The sequence below is a fragment of the Capricornis sumatraensis genome, chromosome 20, assembly GCF_032405125.1.
Source record: "Capricornis sumatraensis isolate serow.1 chromosome 20, serow.2, whole genome shotgun sequence".
Lineage (NCBI taxonomy): Eukaryota > Metazoa > Chordata > Mammalia > Artiodactyla > Bovidae > Capricornis > Capricornis sumatraensis.
In genome coordinates this window covers 68,304,795-68,322,960 of record NC_091088.1, presented here as the reverse complement: position 1 = coordinate 68,322,960, position 18,166 = coordinate 68,304,795, and the positions used below count along the sequence as shown (strand labels likewise).

At 60.9% G+C, this 18,166-nt stretch overlaps 1 protein-coding gene across 2 annotated transcripts; it reads right to left on the bottom strand.

Annotated features, from left to right (window-relative positions):
• Nucleotides 1–125: 125 nt before the first annotated feature.
• Nucleotides 126–13,359, bottom strand: TTYH1 (tweety family member 1). 2 transcript variants are annotated; one of them, XM_068992581.1, is made up of 14 exons: nucleotides 13,234–13,359; nucleotides 10,229–10,407; nucleotides 8,284–8,395; nucleotides 7,276–7,496; nucleotides 5,419–5,514; nucleotides 4,072–4,144; nucleotides 3,323–3,398; nucleotides 2,768–2,823; nucleotides 2,541–2,633; nucleotides 2,141–2,233; nucleotides 790–932; nucleotides 618–663; nucleotides 341–421; nucleotides 126–239 (listed from the first exon to the last, which is right to left on the bottom strand). In XM_068992581.1, the coding sequence occupies exons 1-13, from the start codon at nucleotides 13,357–13,359 to the stop codon at nucleotides 383–385; spliced, it is 1,353 nt and encodes a 450-aa protein (XP_068848682.1). In that variant the 3' UTR covers nucleotides 126–239; nucleotides 341–382. The 2 variants fall into 2 exon arrangements, with proteins under 2 accessions (XP_068848682.1, XP_068848681.1); XM_068992580.1 differs by lacking the exon at nucleotides 618–663.
• Nucleotides 13,360–18,166: the final 4,807 nt, after the last annotated feature.

Here is an 18,166-nt window from a genome sequence, read left to right as displayed (position 1 = left end):
CCGGAGGGCACTCTCATCCCTCCAGGGATGAGGGGTGGCGGGGCTGGCTTTCTCCCCTCTCCCCACCAAGCCCCCAGACCCTGGCCTGCTCCCCAGGCTTACTTCCAGGGCTAAGGACACGGAGAAGGGCAGGGCAGGGAGGCAGTCCTGTTTAAGGTGTCCGTGGCCAGGGCGTTGTTAGTGGTGGGAGCCCAGTAAGGCTGGGTTAGTGGGGTCTTCTCCGGCAGCCGGGGAAGGAACTGCGGAGAGAGGCAAAAACGGACCAGATGGAGGTGGGAGGGAGGTGCGGTCAGGGGCTGGAGGCCGGCTTGGGAGCTGGGGTGTCAGTCTAGACACTCACCAGAGACGGAGACCAGGCTCCAGTCTGGACTGGAGAAAGGGCTCAGATTGATGACTGCCACTGCACGAAGCGCTTGGATTCCTGCCAGGGAGACGTGGGCAGGGGAGGGCGTGACTAGGGAGCTGGGCTTGGCGATGTGTGCCCTCAGACCAGGGGCTCGAGGCCCCCAGCCCCTCCTCCCGTCAGACCAGGGGCTCGAGGCCCCCAGCCCCTCCTCCCTCAGACCAGGGGGTTGAGGCCCCCAGCCCCTCCTCCCTCAGACCAGGGGGTCCAGTACCTGAGGGTTGAAAGGGTCATCATCGTCTGTGTCCTCGTAGTCGTCACTAGGGTGCAACAAGGGGAGTAGCAGAGAAGCAGGAAGGGGGACCTGTGAGGGCGCGGTCCCCAGCAGTGGCTCGATGGTGCTCCCCCGTCCCCTCCCCCAGGACTTCAGCCCCTCCCCTCCTGACCTGGGTGGGAAGAGGGCCCAAGCTCGGGGCAGGCTGCAGAGGACGGTGGCCAGGGCCCCAGCAGACAGAAGGGAGAAGAGAAGCAGAAAGAGCAGTCCTTCCAGGGTGTCTTCACACAGGCCGCGCAGGGCTGAGCCATAATCCTGGGGCGGGAAAGACGGGAGGGGTTAGCGGGCAGTGCCCAAGGCCCAGACCGTCCACCTGGCTGTGCCTCACTGAGAAAATCCCGCAGCCTCTCTGTGCCACAGCTTCCTCCCCTGTCACGGAAAGCGCTCAGTGCACAGTAGGTGCTGAAGTCACTGTCATTTATCACACCCTCAGGCAGGACCCCAAGTCACGACTTCCTGTCCATCACTGAGAACCCACCACCCCACGCACGCCAGGCACTGCTACAGCTAAGGGCTGCTGCTGCTTGGCCCTTATTGGGTGCCAGACTGCTCGTCCCGGACACTTTCCACAGTGTGTGTGTGTGTTGGGGGGTGGGAGTGCATCCCTGGCCTCTGCCCACAGCACTCTCTCCCTGGGCTGAGACCCCCAAGGATGCCTCCACACACTGCCAACTGTCCCCCGGGGCAAAAATCCCTGGCTTAGAACAACACTGAGAAGAAGGCTTTAGCAAAACAACTGGTGTAGACCTGCCCCCCCTGCACGGTAATGCCTGGTCAGGAAACACTGGTTGGCACAACTGTCATCTCTAGAAACCAGCGATTCCTGAATGCCGGACTCTCAGTCATTCAGCAGGAACTGGCCTGAATGACAGACGGCCTGCTCAGTGCCAGGCGCTGCTCCAAGCGCCCGGGGCAACTTCGGTAACCAAGCCCCAGGTGGTCACTTCAGACCCCGAGGAGATGAGAGCGGCAGTTTGAAAAGCAGTACTGGGCGCCCCTCTCCTCCCCGCTACAGCAGAGATGGTACAGGAAGGAAGGAACCCTGCGATGGGAGGTCCATGACCACTCCCTGAGGGGGAGGGGGACGGGGGAGGATGGGGGTGCAAAGGGCTGAGGCCGGAAACCAGCCAGGGGTAACCACAGGGGCCCCTGGAGGTCAGGCGAGAAGCCAGGACTTTAATCCGCAGGCTGGGGGAACTGCTGGAGGTTTCTAAGCGGAGGAAGAAGATCAGATTGCGTTTAAAAGGCTCGCTAGGCTGCGGGCTGCTGTGGGGAGCGGGAAGAGGCTCTGCCGCCGTCGGGAGCAGAGGTGCTAGCGTGAGCTGTGCTTGGAGTCCAGCAGGACTTGCTGGAGGAAGGGCTGTGGAGGGTAGGGACAGGAAGCCGCATGGAGAGGCCTAGGTTTCCAGGTTCAGGCAGAGGCTCCCCTGGGAGCATAACTTAGGGAAGTGGATAGGGGTCACCTTGTGCAGGCCACGACAATGTAGCAGTGCCACCAACTGGTGGAAGCTCCCTTCTGTTACATTCAGCGTCTCCTCCAAGGACAGCACAGGCTTCTGCGGTGGGAATGGGGCTGTTATCGCAGGAACTCTCCGGGCTCCGCCCACCGCACCAGACCACGCCCCTCTGCCCACCCCACGCCCTGGGCCCCGCCCACATCGCAGACCCGCCCCTTCCTAAGACTCCACCCATACATCCAGGCCCCGCCCCGGGCCCCACCCACAGCCCTCAGCCTTCCCCTTAGGCGGGCCCCGCCCACAACCGGTGACCCGCCTCTTTCTAAGACCCCGCCCACCGCTCCAGGCCCCCGCCCCCTTCCCCGCCTGCGAGTTGGGGTGCAGGGGGAGCACCCGGCCCGCCGACCTGCGCAGAAGGGAACTGGGGCACAGCTTCCCGCTCCAGGCCCTGCAGCTGGGAGTGGATGTTGGCCAGAGCTCGCTGGGACAGAGTCAGCCTCTGCGAGAAGGAGGGAGGGAGGAGGGCCCAGCGGTTGACCCCCACCCCCCGCCCCCTCTCCTCCCACCCCGGGGTCCCTAGATCCAGGCCCCGGGCGCACCCTCCTCCCCGGCTCCCTCGCCCGCATCCCTCACCTGCTGAAAGGGGTTGGAGACGGCCTGGTTGCAGAGGAAATAGTAGTTCAGGATGTCTGGAGCGGGAGGGAAGGCCGGGGAGGCCGTGAGCCCCGGGATCCTTCCCGCGGACAGGCGGCGGGGCAGGGCCACGCTTTCCACCCTCCCCGCTCAGGGCCCTCCTGCGGTCCCGCTGGCCTCGCCCTCCGAGCCCTCCAGCCCTCCGAGCCCTCCAGCCCTCCGAGCCCCCACTCCCTCTGCTCCAGCGGACTCCCTCTGCTCCAGCGGACTCCCTTCTGCTGCAGCCACAGCCGGAACGCGCTGCTCTGAACACCCCACAGCGCTGCTTCTGCACCTGCCCTGACCCCACTGGGCTCCCCACTTTCTCCAAGTGGCCCAGCCCGCCCCTCTCCTTGACCCCTTGTCTCAGCGTCTTTATCCCTTCCCTCTTTTCCAGTTCGCCAGGGCAGGTGCTGAGAGCTTCTGCTGGGCAGAACTGGGCAGGGCTGGCACCCCCACCCCACCCCAGGCGTAGATGCCAGAGGACGCAGGGCGTGCGCCCAGAAGTGTGATCACCTGAGCCAAGGCCGGTCTCCTCCTGGGTCAGGTTCAGGATGTAGCTGTCTGGGCTGGAGCAGAAGTCACTGAGGCCCTGAGAGCAGCACAGAGGGGGCTCGGACCGACACGCCCCCGCCTCACGTGCCTCAGGGTCCAGGCCCCGCCCCCTTCCTCAGAGCCGGGGGTCCAGGCCCCCAGCCCCTCCTCCTCAGACCCAGGGGTCCAGGCCCCCAGTCCCTCCTCCTCAGACCCGGGGGTCCAGGCCCCCAGCCCCTCCTCCTCAGACCCGGGGATCCAGGCCCCCAGCCCCTCCTCCTCAGACCCAGGGGTCCAGGCCCCCAGTCCCTCCTCCTCAGACCCGGGGGTCCAGGCCCCCAGTCCCTCCTCCTCAGACCCAGGGATCCAGGCCCCCGCCCCCTTCCTCAGACCCGGGGTTCCAGGCCCCGCCCCTCCCCCTCAGACCCTCGGGTCCAGGCCCCGCCCCTCCTCCTCAGACCCGGGGGTCCAGGCACCGCCCCCTTCCTCAGACCCGGGGGTCCAGGCCCCGCCCCCTTCCTCAGACCCGGGGGTCCAGGCCCCCAGCCCCTCAACACCTAGGACACTGGCTTCAAACCGCAGAACCTGTGAGCCTGTCTCCCAAGCCTTGTCTCTCAGGATCTGAGGCCTCTGTTCCCCTCCTCCCCAGGTCTGGAGGTCAGGGGCCTTGAGCCCCGGGAGTCTTGGAGCCCAGGTGCCTGTCCCCACCCCACCCCACCCCTGGTGCTCACCACGGCTGTGGCTGCCTCCAGGCCCATGGAGCCCCAGCTCAGGACCAGAACCAGGAGACTCATCACCGTCATCCTGTAGCGGGGGAGGAGGGGTGGGATTGGAGTTCTGGGGTTCCTAATCTCCCACCTCACCGCTTCCCATCCCAGATCATATCACAGCCCCACCCCTCCCCCACCAACCTCTGGAGCCGAAAGGATAGCAGTTAGGGGCAGAGCAGTGGGCAGGGAGAGGGTGGGCCTGTAGGTGGTGACGTCAAACTGAACATCTGGCCCCGCTGGGGGGAGGGGGGCAGGGGGTTGGCAGTGAGAGGGCCCTGTGCGGGCAGCTCCTGCCCAGGTCTGCCCCCGCCTTGCTCCGGACTGTGGGACCGTGGGAAGGTGACTGCCCGGCCTGGGGCCCCAATTCCCAGCCCTGAATTCCACAGGAGCTCGCTCTCAGCTTCACCCATTGGTCAGCCTCCAGCTCAGCCCAGGAGTGGACTCAGCTCCAGGGCTGAAATCGCCTCCTGTTTTTTCTCTTTGCGGGGGGATGGATCATCATTGGAGGGTGGTCCGCGAGCGAGAAGGGTGCCTGCAGGGGGTCACATTGAAGGCCCGGCCCCAAGTCCCAGACCACCCGCCATGTTTACCATCTCCAAACTTGAGAGGAGAGCCTGGATGGAATAGCAGGCCTGCTCACCCCAGAGGGGACCGTGGGGATGGTCGTGGGCACCAGCGTGGGCCCTCAGCAGGGCCAGAGAGGAGACAAGGGCTCCTCTGAGTGGGATAGGCTGGCCTGGGTGGAATCTCAGCGCCAGCACTTTCTGGCTGTGCAACCCAGGGCAAGTGACCTAACAACCTCTCTGATCACCAGTCTCCCTTTCTGTTAAATGGGGAGACAGGAAGGACCTCTTCGTAAGGTCAACGCGAGTGTTCCAGAAGAGTACCAGGCATACAGAGTGAACCTTTCAGTAAGAGTGTGGTCCTTAATTCCACGCACCACGTAATGGCCTTCTGCCCTCATCTGCCTGCCAGACAGACCTCTGACAGCACCTCGGTTCTCGGTGTTGTCATGGCAACCAAAGGGGGCAGTGATCACCCCCGTCCTCAGCACAAGCATTATTACTGTTATTTCTTTTCTGGGACTTTCTTGCACTCCCTGCGACAAGGACAGTCTGCTGCCCCAGCCCCTCCTGGGCCGCTCTGTGTCCCTACGTGCCTGCCCACCCCAGGAACTCTCTGGAGGTTTGTGGGACAAGGGAATGAAACCTGCGTGAGCCTTGGAAAGACGGTGGCCCTTCTCACAAGAGCGCCGTGGGATCTCGCCCTGTGATGTTCCCCACCACCAGGAAGGCCACCCGGACTTACACGATCACCAGCCACTTGCTCTGCCTTGCCAGGCCCAGGAGGGTGAAGAGACAGACCAGCAGCTCCAGGAGCAGCAGGAGGACGTAGGCCAGCCACCTGGGGAGGGGGCAACATGGGTGAGGCGGAAGCAGTCAGCCCAGCCTTTCGGGTGTCCAGGCTCCCGGACTGGGACACAGCAGAAGGTGACAGCACCCCCACAAGGGCCGCCTCTGCCTGGATCTCTGCGCTCTCCCTGATGCCCAGTCTCCAGGCCTCAGCCAAGCTCATCTCTGAAACGGGTGCACAGGGGGCCAGTCACTATCGCCGTTTAGAGCACAGGGCCTGAGGCAGATCGCCGTAACCGCACCCGCACCATGCCACGCACGAGCCCTGTGACTGGCACTCTCAGAGATTTGGCCTCTCGGAGCCCCAGCCTCTCCACCCCAGGCTGCAGCGTCTTAGCAGGACTTGTTCCCAGGCCTGCATCCAGCATCACAGGGCACAACCCAAGGGCTCAGTGTCTGCAGGCAGATGGGCTGGGTCGCAACACCAGCCCCTCCGCTTCCTGCCCGCCCACAGCTTCTGTGCCTCGGTTTCCCCACTGGTAACTTTCGGGGAGAACAGCAGCACCTACTTCCTAAGGCTGTCATAAGGCTGAGAGAACCCATAAAGCACTGAGGAGCATGCCGAGCAAGTGGGCGCACCTAAACAAATTCAGTGTTAGTTAATGATCGACACTGCGGAGGACAAAGCCCGTGAAGCTACAGCGCAGTGCTGGCCCAGGGGAGACGCTCAATAAATAGCAGCGTTCTCAGAGGTCCCCACGTGGGCAGAGTGGCAAGGGAGCCGCCACCTTCTCCGCGGCAGCCTCTGCTCGGACCTCCGTGGGGACTGACTGTTGCACTCCTTTCCCGGACCGTGGGAGGGTCAGGCTGTCTCCAGGAAGGGGAAGCTGGGCCCAGTGGCTCCAGCTGACCTCCAGGTTCCCTTTGTGGCCACTGACAGCTCACGTGCTCCAGCCTCACTCTGGTTTCTGTACAGGACAGGCGGCACTTCTGTCTTTACCCTCCATGAACAGCAAACTTTTCCCTCTGGGAGAACCAGCCAAGTCCCCTGAAGGACTCCCGAGTGCCAGACAGTCTTATATGCATGCATGACCACACGTGCACGCATGCGCAGTTGCTCAGTCGTGTCCGACTCTTTGCGACCCCATGGACTGTAGCCCCCCAGGTTCCTCTGTGCAAAGGATTCTCCAGGCACGAATACTGGAGTGGGTTGCCATGCCCTCCTCCAGGAAATCTTCCCTACGCAGGGATCAAACCCACGTTTCTTGCACCTCCGGCGTTGCAGGTAGATTCTTGGGGGGTATCCAACAGCTATTTCTTGTAGGTGGTGGGTCTGTCTCACCCTGGCAAAGTCTACACTCCTACCCCCCAGCCCCCCTGGAATGGAGCTGTGGCCCCTGGACTTGGTCACAACCCAGAACTTGAATTCACTGGGACCTAGGCTTGTCTGATGCCCACGGTGGGCATCCAAATTATGGGCTGCTTCAACCCAGGTCTGCCTCCCCTCTGGAGCACAGAATCCAGGACAAAAGTCTTCCCTGTCTCTCTGCCCCCACGTCTGGTCGGGGCCCCAGGTGTTGGATGAACCAAAGAAATCATTCCTAGTGGACGAAGCGACGAGGACTCCACCATGCTGGCCGCTGGGATGAGTGGCTGCCTGATACCCTAATAACTGGTTCTCTCTCCTCCTTCAAATGTTACCTTCTCCATGTGGCCTTCCTGGAATGACCGTCCCCCACCCCAAAAACTGCCAGCCTCTGTCCCCAGCCCCTGCCTAATTTTCTCCACCCAGGACAGGAAAGAGGCCACCCACCTGTACTCCTCTACGAAGGACACATTCTCGGCCACCTGCAGGGGGCTCAGGGGCACCCCCCGCCAGAAGGCCAGCCCCTGGAGCTGCTGGGCCACGGTTTCCGCCTGCCGCCGGGCGCTCCGGGCGGCGGCCACCAGCTCCGTGCGCTGCGTCAGCACCTCCTCCAGCGTGGTCAGCTCCGTCCTCACGGCCTCGTCCAGCCTCTCCACCATCTCTAGCACCTGGGCACAGGGGCGGAAGGGAGGCATCTGGAGTCAGGGGAGGGTGTCCTCTGGGAGGGAGGGCAGGGGCCAAGGTGGCAGGGGTGAAGCAGGAGTGAGCAGGGCTGGCTGTCCGGGATCGGGATCGGGTGCTAGGGCATCCGAGGATGCGGGAAGCGAAGGAGGAGCCTGTGGTCTGGCGTGCGTGCTTCTGTGGCTTCTTTCAGGAGGCGGAGAGGTGAGCGGGTGAGCCCCAGGGCTGCGATGAAGCTGGCATCCTAGGACTGAGCCTGGGGTCGCAAGTCTGGGTTTTGCGGCCCAGGGCTGCAACTGGACATGAAGCCTAAGGTGTGAGGTCGGGCTGGGTCTCGGGCTCGCGCCTGGAGTTGTGGGGGTCAGAGCGAGGCTTCCTGGCTGAGTCCTGGATCTCAGCGTTCAGGCCTCCTGCCTCGCACTTGGCCTGGATCTGCCCTGAGGGCAGGGTCTTGGTGTTTAGTGTCTGAATGGTCTGGGCTGTGAATCGAAGCCCAGGGCTGGGATGCAGTGAGTCTGGGGGTCTGGGTTTGAGTCTCTAGTCCCAGATCTGGGCTGAGGTTCTGAGGCTGCCATGCGTGGAGCCCTGACTGGCTGTCAGCGTTGGGGGGACAGTCTGAGATCTGCATGTTGGAACCTGACATTCTGAACCTGGGCTCTCAGCTCTGAGTTCAGACCCTGTTTCCTGGGGGCGGGGACGGGGGTTCTTTTGGCCAGGTGTGGGGCAGCAGCCTGGGTGTGGGCCTGGGGTCTGGCCCGTGTCTGGTCTCCTCACCAGGTGGTCAATGGCGGTGAGCGTGTGGTTGGCATGCAGTAGTGCAGAGCTGAGCTGGGACACCCCATCGCTGGTCTCACTGTTGCCATAGAAACCGACGCCAATGCCAGCGCTAAGAGGAGGAGGGACGGGAAATCACAAACGGTCCTGGGACCCTGGGGGCTGTTCCCCGCCTCACACACCCAATCGCATCTCCCACCCCATCCCATTGGTTCAGCCCTTCGTGGGAAAGCAACGTCTCCAGCCTGGCCCCCACCGGTTGCCAAGGTAACCGAGAAGGTCTCACTCCCCCGGCCCAGGGACGTCATTGTGATGCTAACGGTGGGCGGAGAGGTGGCGGGGAGGGGGCCCCCAGATTTAACTCGCACCTCCCCGGAGTGAACCCCTGTTGTGCCAGCCCCGGAGTGGGGAGTTCTCACCTCTGGGGTCTGCCACCTCCACCCACAGCCCCTCTATTCTTTCCCCCAAACATCCAGGGTCCTCAGCACCCGTCCCTTCAGGCTCCAGCCATCCTCTGCCCTGCCTCCTGGGGGTTCCACGGAGCCACCACCTCCTGGGGGTCCCGGAACCTGGAGCTCCCAGCCTTCCTCCTCCCCTGGGGACCCAAGTGTCTGGACAGCTGGGAGGGAAGCAAGGGAATGTGGGCCGATGGGCCAGAAGCAGGGCGCCCCCCCCTTCACCTCAGTTGCCAGCAGACAGAGCTCCATTGTGGAGCCTGAATACGGTCTCCAATCTCCCCCCACCCCCAACGCACTGTGGCCCTTTGCGGAGGGGAGCCAGGGCCGCACTGGGGCGGAGGAGGCCCGGACGCAAGGACGCCCTCACGGCTCCCAGCGCCCCGCCCCCAGCCCTGGGATCGGACACCGGCCGCTACCCATTGTCCACAGTCCCACAAAGCTGCTCTTGTTCCCAGGCCGCAGGGCCACCGTGCCGCTCCCCCGCGGGGCCTTTGTCCACCTCCCCAGTCTACCCTGACTCTGGAAGGCCCGAGGAGGAAGCCCTCGCCCCTGCCCACACCCCAAAGCCCTGCACGGGGGGCTCCCTGCAGGGTGGCAGAACCATCTTTCTGGCAGCGGCCGCCTTGCCCGCCCCCAGCCCCCACTCCAGGGGCAGATCTTGAGCGCCCTGGTCTGTCCTGGGTGGAGGGGCTGCCCTGCGGGAGGGGCCGTGCTCAGAGCTAGCCCTGGGCACAGAGTGTCTCCTCAGGTGTCCTGTCCCTCTCTGCTCTGCTGGTGCTCCAGGAGGCGGCCCTGCGCTCCTAGGGGCTTTTGGTCTGAATCTGCACTCTGCCACGCGGCCCAGGCGGCCTTGAGAAGTTGCTTCTCTCTGAGCCTCCCTCTTCAGAACTGGTCGTGACAACTCTGAGTCCAGCGAGGTCACTGTGGGAAGGAGTCAGGCCAGCGTGGGTCTGCTCCGGGATCACAGACATCCCTCTGCCGTCCCTGACGGGGCCATCCCTGGCTCCATGAGGGCAGGGCTCCTGTCTGGCTCGGTCAGGCTCCCCTGGTGCTGTTGTAGATACTCAGGAAATAACTGCTGAATGAATGCATCAATGAGTTAACGAATGGCATCACTAGTTCACGTTTACCAACCCCAGCTGGGGACCAGGCACTGAACATTTCACTCACTCTCACCACAACTGGGAGGTGGGTGTGTCAACAGTGCCCATTCTAGAGATGTGGAAACTGAGGCCTGGAGGAGTTATACCACTCCCGCAGGTCACACAGCTATTCCACTCAGAGACAGCAACCCCAGCAGTCTGACTGCCCAGCCTTCAGCCCCTACCCCATCCTGCCAGGGAAGTCATGTCTCCTGTCCCGGCCTCAGTTTCTCCATCCATCGAATGGGAGAGAAAGTCTCCCTGCTGGGATACCACCAGGAAGGCTGCTGATAGAGAGCTTGGGGAGCCCTGCCCCCCTTCCCGCCCACCCTGGGGCCCCATTACCAGCCGACGAGAAGGGCAGCGATGCAGTTCCAGGTGACACACCCTCCCCCGGGCGGGGGGCTCTTGGCCCCGGGAGGCTCGGGGGGCCGGCAGCAGCAGAAGCGGATGAGGTAGACAGCAATGAAAATGAGGCTCAGGCCCAAGCCCAGGCCTGCCAAGGCCACCACCAGCAGCAGGGCCTGGGGAAGGAGGGGGGTGACAGGGCGTCAGAGGGGCTCTGTGTGCCCTCCCCAAGTGGCCGGATGCGCTGGGTCCGAGATCTCAGTGCAGGTGGCAGGCATCCTGGCGAGATGAGTGGCAAGCCCACCCCGTGGTTTTCAGGTCTGTGCTGGGGCTGTGCAACTTAAGGTTGGAGGGCACTTCCAGTTGAGAGGCCCGGGTCTTGGGTTCCTGTGTGACCTTCGGAGGGCCCATCCACTCTCTGATCCTCGGTTTCCTCCCCAGAGAAACCAGGTAGTTGGGACGAAGCCCCATCCGAGGACATGGAGAGACCTGGACCCTGGAACCGTGGGGGATCAGGGGGCTGGTATGGGGGGGTGTGGGCTCCTGGTGGTGTGTCTGAGGCTGGGGGTGGCAGGCTTCCTCCTCCCTCCTCCTGTTGGCCCTCCCCACTCCCTGCTTGCTCACTCTCCCCTAAGGCTGAGCTCTGCACACCCACTGCAGTGAGTCTGTCACCCAGGGCCTCAGGGGGGAGAGCGTGACAGCCTCCCTGACAGTGTGCACACGACTCAGAGATGGGGACGGGGAGGCTGAGAGTGTGAGGGCCGAGCAGGTGGGGGGTAGAGAAAGGCAGGGTGGGGGAGACTCAGGATGGGGCGGGGTGGGGGAAGGAGCGACTCAGAGGAAAGAGAGAGATGGAGACAGAATCAAAGGTGGGAGGACAGAGGTGGGGAGAGGAGCCATGCTTGCAGCCCGAAGAGCCTTGCACAACAACGGGGCGCCGTTCTGGGCTCTGCCCAGAAGCCCAGAGAGGGTCTGCGCTTTCCCTTCAGCCACACAGCACATGGGGGGCCGCAGCCACAGCACACCCAGACTGCTGGACTCACAAGTGCTGAGTCCTGGCTCTGCCTTGTCCTCACGCTGGGGTGTGCGTGCTGGGCGTGTAGGTGAGTGTGCATGTGTGTCTCTGTGGGAGCGCCTGCTTCTGCAGGCGTGAGGGGGTGATCTGTGTGCACTTGTGCGGTTCTGAGCACAAGTCCTTGAATCTGTGAGTAGTCTCTGGTGGTGGTAGGGTGTGTGTGCGTGTGTGAGAGAGAGGTAGTATGTGAATGTAGGTGTCAGTGTGTCTGTGTGGACACGAGTGTCTGAGTGTGTGCATATGTGAGGGATATATATGTGTGCATGTGTGACTCTTGCAAGAATGTGTATCTGTATATGGGTGTGCTTGCTTGCTTGCTAAGTCGCTCAGTTGTGTCCAGCTCTGTGTGACCCCATGGACTGTAGCCCGCCAGGCTCCTCCATCTGTGGGATTCTCCAGCAAGAATCCTGGAGGGGATTGCCATGCCCTCCTCCAGGGGATCTTCCTGACCCAGGGACTGAGCCCCTGTCTCACGTCTCCGGCATTGCAGGCGGCTCCTTTACCACTGGCACCACCTGGGAGGCCTGAATATGGGTGTATATGTGTGCATATGTGAGTGTGTTTGTGTGTGCATGCATGTGTGCGAATGTGTGTCTGGCTGGGTGTGAGTGTGTCCCCCCAGCACAGTGGCGCCCAGCCCCTGACTATCTTCCCAGCTGTGCCCTCAGGATGCTCTCCCTAGGGGGCGATGTCCCCTCCTGCCTGTGGGTCCCAACGCTGTCACCCTGAATGTCGACAACGGGGTGCAGTGGGTCTCCCCGAGTGCCTCTGGCGGTGGCCAAGTGGGCACCGGTGTGGGCAGGTCTGCTTGATCGTAAGCAGGTGTCCATGGACCGGGCTGGGCAAGCCAGAGGCCGTGGGCGCGTGGCCGGCGGTCGCCGCGTGCTGGGGAGAGGGTGGCGGGGAGCCGGCGGGGAGGAGCTGCTTACCGCCAGCTCAGTCCAGCCATGACCCAAATAGCTCAGAACACAGCACTCATCCCCGCTCCGTTTTCCTGGGACCCCCCCCCCCCTTCCGAAGGCTGCCAAGCCCCAGCCCCCTGTCCTGGGACCTTCCCAGGACCGACCCGAGAGGTCCAGACCTCGCAGGCAGAGCCTGGGACCCACCCGAGGCTCCACCATCCTCCCCACCCCCGCCCCGCCCCCAGCTCAGCCAAGCCTTGCTCATTAATCTCAAAGTCAAGGACTTAAACTGGGTCAGGGGACCCCGTTCTTTCGCCCCGAGTGGAGCGTGACCCAGGCTGGGCCCCCTTCCCCAGTGACCCCGGTTTCCTGAAGGCTCCAAACCGGCCCCACCCTCTGGCCCCCAAACCGAACCTCGTCCCCAGCCCCCCTTTCCCGCCCCTCCCGTCCCGGGACTGGCTGGAGGTCTCCTCTCCCAGCACCTCCAAGTGGTGTTTCCAGCTCTGGCCCTAAGACCCCTCACGCTCTCTGCCCCATTTCAGGCTTCGATTCGACCCCAGAAGCGCGGCAACCCCCAGCCTCTTCCCCTCCACCATGCCAGCGCCTGTCTCCTGGGTCCCGCCTGAACTGGGACGTGTTTAACTGGACTGCCCCGATGCCAGGAGGGAAGGGTCATCCTTTAGGACGCGGTGGACCCCTCTGATGACGACCCAGGAGGCCAGCTTCCCGGGCATCCTCTCTGAGACCCGCGAATCCACGGGCCCCCCGTCCCCTCCCTCCTCTGGGACCCTGGGGCCCAGGCCCCAGCCCCCACCTTATTTAAGGAGCTAGGGGGTCTGGTTCCCTGCGCCCATCCCAGGGGTACCTCCAGCTACTGGTAACCACGCTCCTGCTCCCTCGGGTACCCCAAAGTCCGGGCCCGGTCCCCACCCCCAGAGAACACAGGAATCGGTCCCCAGCCCCTTCTCCCGCGGGACCCAGCAGCTTTGGAGCCCCCGCCCCTCAGACCCCCTGGCCGCTCCCACCTGCTGGTATTCTCGCTCTTGGGGCGCGAAGGCGCTGGGCACCGGTCGGAGCTGGAAGTCGGCGCGGGGCAGCTGATGGAGCAAATGGACCCAAGCCGAGGGTCGGTAGCCCGGGGGCGCCCCCATGGCCCCCGGGGGAAGGCTCCGCGGGGCCGACGCCGGGGCTGCGGGCGCCGGGGCTGCGGAGCCGGGCGCGGGCTGAGCGGGGTCTGGCGGGGCTCGGGGCTCGGGGGAGCGCGCGGGGGGAGGGAGGGGGTGGGGGGCGGAGATTGGGGGAGGAGGGGGGCGGCGCGGCCGGGCGGGGCCGGTGCTGCCCCTGGCGGCCGCGGGGCGCACTGCGGCAGCTCGAGCCCGGCGCCCCGCGCCCCCCGCCCTCGGGGGCCACCGCCACCTGCGGCCCGCGCTCTGCACCGCTTCGCTCCCGGAGGCGCCCGGCAGGGCTGGGCTGAACAGCGACATCAGCAGAGGGCCGCGCGTACTGTCGTCTCACCCTACAGCTCCACGATCCCTTTATCTTCAGGAAGAACCTTCGTATCTAGGTCGCCAGTATTTGCACAGCGTTTTACAAATAAAGATCAGTTACCAAGAGTGGTCTGTTGCATCGGTAAAATTCATCACTGCTATGAGCGAATTCTCACCTGTAACCCATTTGGGTGCAAAACCTCCCACTCAAGTCTGTATAAGGACACAGCTTCTCTACACAAACCTCCCTATGTGTACAGACCACAGTGGAGTGTGTACCCACACGTCTGTGTACAGACCATTCCGGGGTGCGTACCCACAGGTCTGTGTACAGACCACAGTGGAGTGTGTACCCACATGTCTTTGTAAGTGTAGAAGGATTCTTCCCACTTGAACAACAACCCTGCTCATGTATTTGGGGACCCCTCCCATCTTTACAGGCTTTCCTGGTGGCTCAGAAGTTAAAGCATCTGCCTCCAATGCAGGAGACCTGGGTTCGATCAGGAAATGGCAACCCACTCCAGTATTCTTGCCTGGAGAATCCCATGGACAGAGGAGCCTGGTAGGCCACAGTCCACAGGGTCGCAAAGAGTCGGACACGAGTGAGCCACTTCACTTTCACTTTCCCATCTTTATAAGGATGCCTCCCATGTGTTAAAGAACCTCTCTGAACTGATTAATCATTACTTCCGTGTGTGTGAGGATCACCTTCACCCTTGTCATTCATTTTACAGCTTATAAAGTATTTTTCCAGCCACTATGTCTGCTGAGTCTTAATAGGAAACCACCGATGTCACACTGATACAGGCGGCAGCAGGGCTGACCCGGCCACTTCGACACCACTACCCAGCTGGCCACTGCTGAAGTCATGCTCCCCGGAAACTGTCCTAGGGGCTCCCCTACACCTTTGGAGCTGGGCGAGATGAGGTGGGCTGGGGGGGGGGCAGAGAAAGGGGTGGTGGTGCTCCACCCACGTGGCCCCAATATTTTGCTGCAGATTGGTGAGAAGGGCCTGGGGCGCAGCTGCCCATCTCCTGACCAGGGAGGGAAAATGACAGCGGTGGTGCTGGCGGTGGCTGGGGGGGGGGCGGTCAGGGAGGTGCTGACGACGGTGGTAATTATGGGTCTGCCCCCGGTGATGATGTGACGAGGACGGTGAGGGTGAGGCGGGCGGGATAATAGTGACTGTTGGTGACGGTGAGGGTGAAGATGGTGAGGATGAGGATGGTGAGGATGAAGGTGGTGATGAAGGTGGTGATGATGGTGAGGATGAAGACGGTGAGGATGAGGGTGGTGATGATGGTGAGGATGAGGATGGTGAGGATGAAGGTGGTGATGATGGTGAGGATGAAGGTGGTGATGAAGGTGGTGATGATGGTGAGGATAAAGGTGGTGAGGATGAAGGTGGTGATGATGGTGAGGATGAAGGTGGTGATGAAGGTGGTGATGAGGGTGAGGATGAAGGTGGTGATGATGGTGAGGATGAAGGTGGTGATGAAGGTGGCGATGAGGGTGGTGATGACGGTGAGGATGAAGACGGTGAGGATGAGGATGGTGAGGATGAAGGTGGTGATGAAGGTGGTGGTGAAGGTGGTGATGACGGTGAGGATGAAGGTGGTGATGAAGGTGGTGATGATGGTGAGGATGAGGGTGGTGATGATGGTGAGGATGAAGATGGTGAGGGTGAGGATGGTGAGGATGAAGGTGGTGATGAAGGTGGTGATGATGGTGAGGGTGAAGACGGTGAGGATGAAGGTGGTGATGATGGTGAGGATGAAGACGGTGAGGATGAGGATGGTGAGGATGAAGGTGGTGATGATGGTGAGGATGAAGGTGGTGAGGATGAAGGTGGTGATGATGGTGAGGATGAAGGTGGTGATGATGGTGAGGATGAAGGTGGTGATGATGGTGAGGATGAAGGTGGTGAAGATGGTGATGAAGACGGTGAGGATGAGGATGGTGAGGATGAAGGTGGTGATGATGGTGAGGATGAAGGTGGTGATGATGGTGAGGATGAAGGTGGTGATGAAGGTGGTGATGATGGTGAGGATGAAGACGGTGAGGATGAAGGTGGTGATGATGGTGAGGATGAAGGTGGTGAAGAAGGTGGTGATGATGGTGAGGATGAAGACGGTGAGGATGAAGGTGGTGATGAAGGTGGTGATGAAGGTGGTGATGAAGGTGGTGATGAAGGTGGCGATGAGGGTGGTGATGACGGTGAGGATGAAGACGGTGAGGATGAGGATGGTGAGGATGAAGGTGGTGATGAAGGTGGTGATGAAGGTGGTGATGATGGTGAGGATGAGGGTGGTGATGATGGTGAGGATGAAGATGGTGAGGGTGAGGATGGTGAGGATGAAGGTGGTGATGAAGGTGGTGATGATGGTGAGGATGAAGGTGGTGATGAGGGTGGTGATGATGGTGAGGATGAAGGTGGTGAGGGTGAGGATGGTGAGGATGAAGGTGGTGATGAAGGTGGTGATGATGGTGAGGATGAAGGTGGTGATGAAGGTGGTGATGATGGTGAGGATGAAGGTGGTGATGAAGGTGGTGATGATGGTGAGGATGAGGGTGGTGATGAGGGTGGTGATGATGGTGAGGATGAAGATGGTGAGGATGAGGATGGTGAGGATGAAGGTGGTGATGAGGGTGGTGATGATGGTGAGGATGAAGACGGTGAGGATGAGGATGGTGAGGATGAGGGTGGTGATGAAGGTGGTGATGATGGTGAGGATGAAGGTGATAATGAAGGTGTTGATGAAGGTGGTGATGAAGGTGGTGATGAGGGTGGTGATGATGGTGAGGATGAAGACGGTGAGGATGAGGATGGTGGCGAGGAAAATGACGGGGCTGGTGATGAAGACGGTGGTGGTGAAGGTGAGGGCGGTGAACACGTGGATGAATGGGCAATCTGAGATGCCCTCTGATAGAGCCTTGTTCCCCTTGACCTTCTCCTGCCATTGCTCTCCGGGTCTGCTTCTCCTGGGAAAGACTATGGTTATTCCAGGGTGGTCCCTGAGCATTCCTGGGCTGAAAAAGCATCCCAGTACCATCTCAGACTCTGCAGGCATCTGATTCAGGGCTTGGGTGCGTAAGGACTGCCTCCACCCCCGACCCGCCATGGGGGGAGTGTTCAGAGCATAGGTCGTTGCTACTTTGTTCCAGCCAATTCTTGCCGTGTAGGGAGCGGGACACCGCACCGCCAGATGTTCCAAATTTTCAAGAGACGACAGAAACGCGGATATTTTTAAAAGCAAAATCCCTCAGCTTTTAAATGTTAAAGCTAATTCAAATACAAAAAAATACTGTGTGGGCCAAATAAAACCTGTCCGTGGGTTGGAGCTGGCTGGTTTTTGTAAGCTCTGGTCTAGCCAGACGCTGAGCATCATCTCTGTGGAAGGGGCAAGCGGAGAGAAATGGGCCTGCAAAGAGGCTGAGAAGGAGCAGTTCAGAGAGGCAGGCAGGAAGCCTGGGGAGACAGCAATGCCGCCTCCTCCAGGAAGGCCTCCTGATCAGCCTGTCTTGAAGAAAGGCAAGGACAGGTCCTGGCTAAAGAGTTTAGCCTGTGCTCTCTGTGACTTAAACTCTGGGAGACTTTTCTGTTTCATGGACTGATTGTGAGTACATATGGTTACGAGTCCATTTAGATGATGCTCAAGAACAGGCAGACTTAAACTTTGGGGGCAACAGCCATCAGAACGGCAGTTGCCTGTAGAGGTGGGGACAGGGCTGACGGGTAGGAGGGTGGAGGGGGGTTTCTGAGAATGCTGTCATTTCTCTATACCTTGATAAGGTTTCAAGTTGCACAGGGTGGCTTCTCTTCTGCAGCACACTTGAAATTTGTGCAAATTTTGCATTTCGCTGCAAATTTTACCCCAAGAAAAAAAAAGAACCATTTAATGATATGCATGTTTAAGTATGGGGGCAAGTTTAGCGGTGTCTACAGTTTCCTTTGAAATGGATCAGAGTGCATGTTAGTCACTCAGTCATGTCTGACTCTCCGCGACCACCTGGCTGCCAGGCTCCTCTGTCTGTGGGATTCTCCAGGCAAGAGTACTAGAGTGGGTTTCCATTTCCTTCTCCAGAAGATCTTCCCAATCCAGGGATCGAACCCAGGTCTCCTGCACTGCAGGCAGATTCTTTACCTTCTGAGCCACCAGGGAAGCGTGAAATGGGTCAGAAATGGATCAAAAAATAAATAAGGTGGATCGACAGGGGGATAGATAGGGAATAAAGCAAAATATTCATGGTAGCATCTCGGTAGTGGGTGTCTATCTATTCAGTGTAACGTTTTTTAGTGTTTCATCTTTATTGAGATATTGTTGATATGTAACACTGTGTAGGGTTCTTTGGAAACTTGTCTGTTCAGGTCCTTTGCTCAATTTATAACTTCCCTTGTGGTTCAGATGGTAAAGCGTCTGCCTACAATGCAGGAGACCCAGGTTCAATCCCTGGGTCGGGGAGATCTCCT

What these genes read in the sequence shown, in the direction of transcription:
- TTYH1 (XM_068992580.1), bottom strand. Translation starts at nt 13,359, where the DNA reads ATGGGGGCGCCCCCGGGCTACCGACCCTCGGCTTGGGTCCATTTGCTC. An exon ending in GGAGACCGGCCTTGGCTCAG is followed by an intron (nt 2,824 to 3,322) that starts GTGATCACACTT and finishes CTCCCGCTCCAG; the next exon opens with ACATCCTGAACTACTATTTC. An exon ending in TGGGCCCTCTTCCCACCCAG is followed by an intron (nt 422 to 789) that starts GTCAGGAGGGGA and finishes TCTCCCTGGCAG; the next exon opens with GAATCCAAGCGCTTCGTGCA.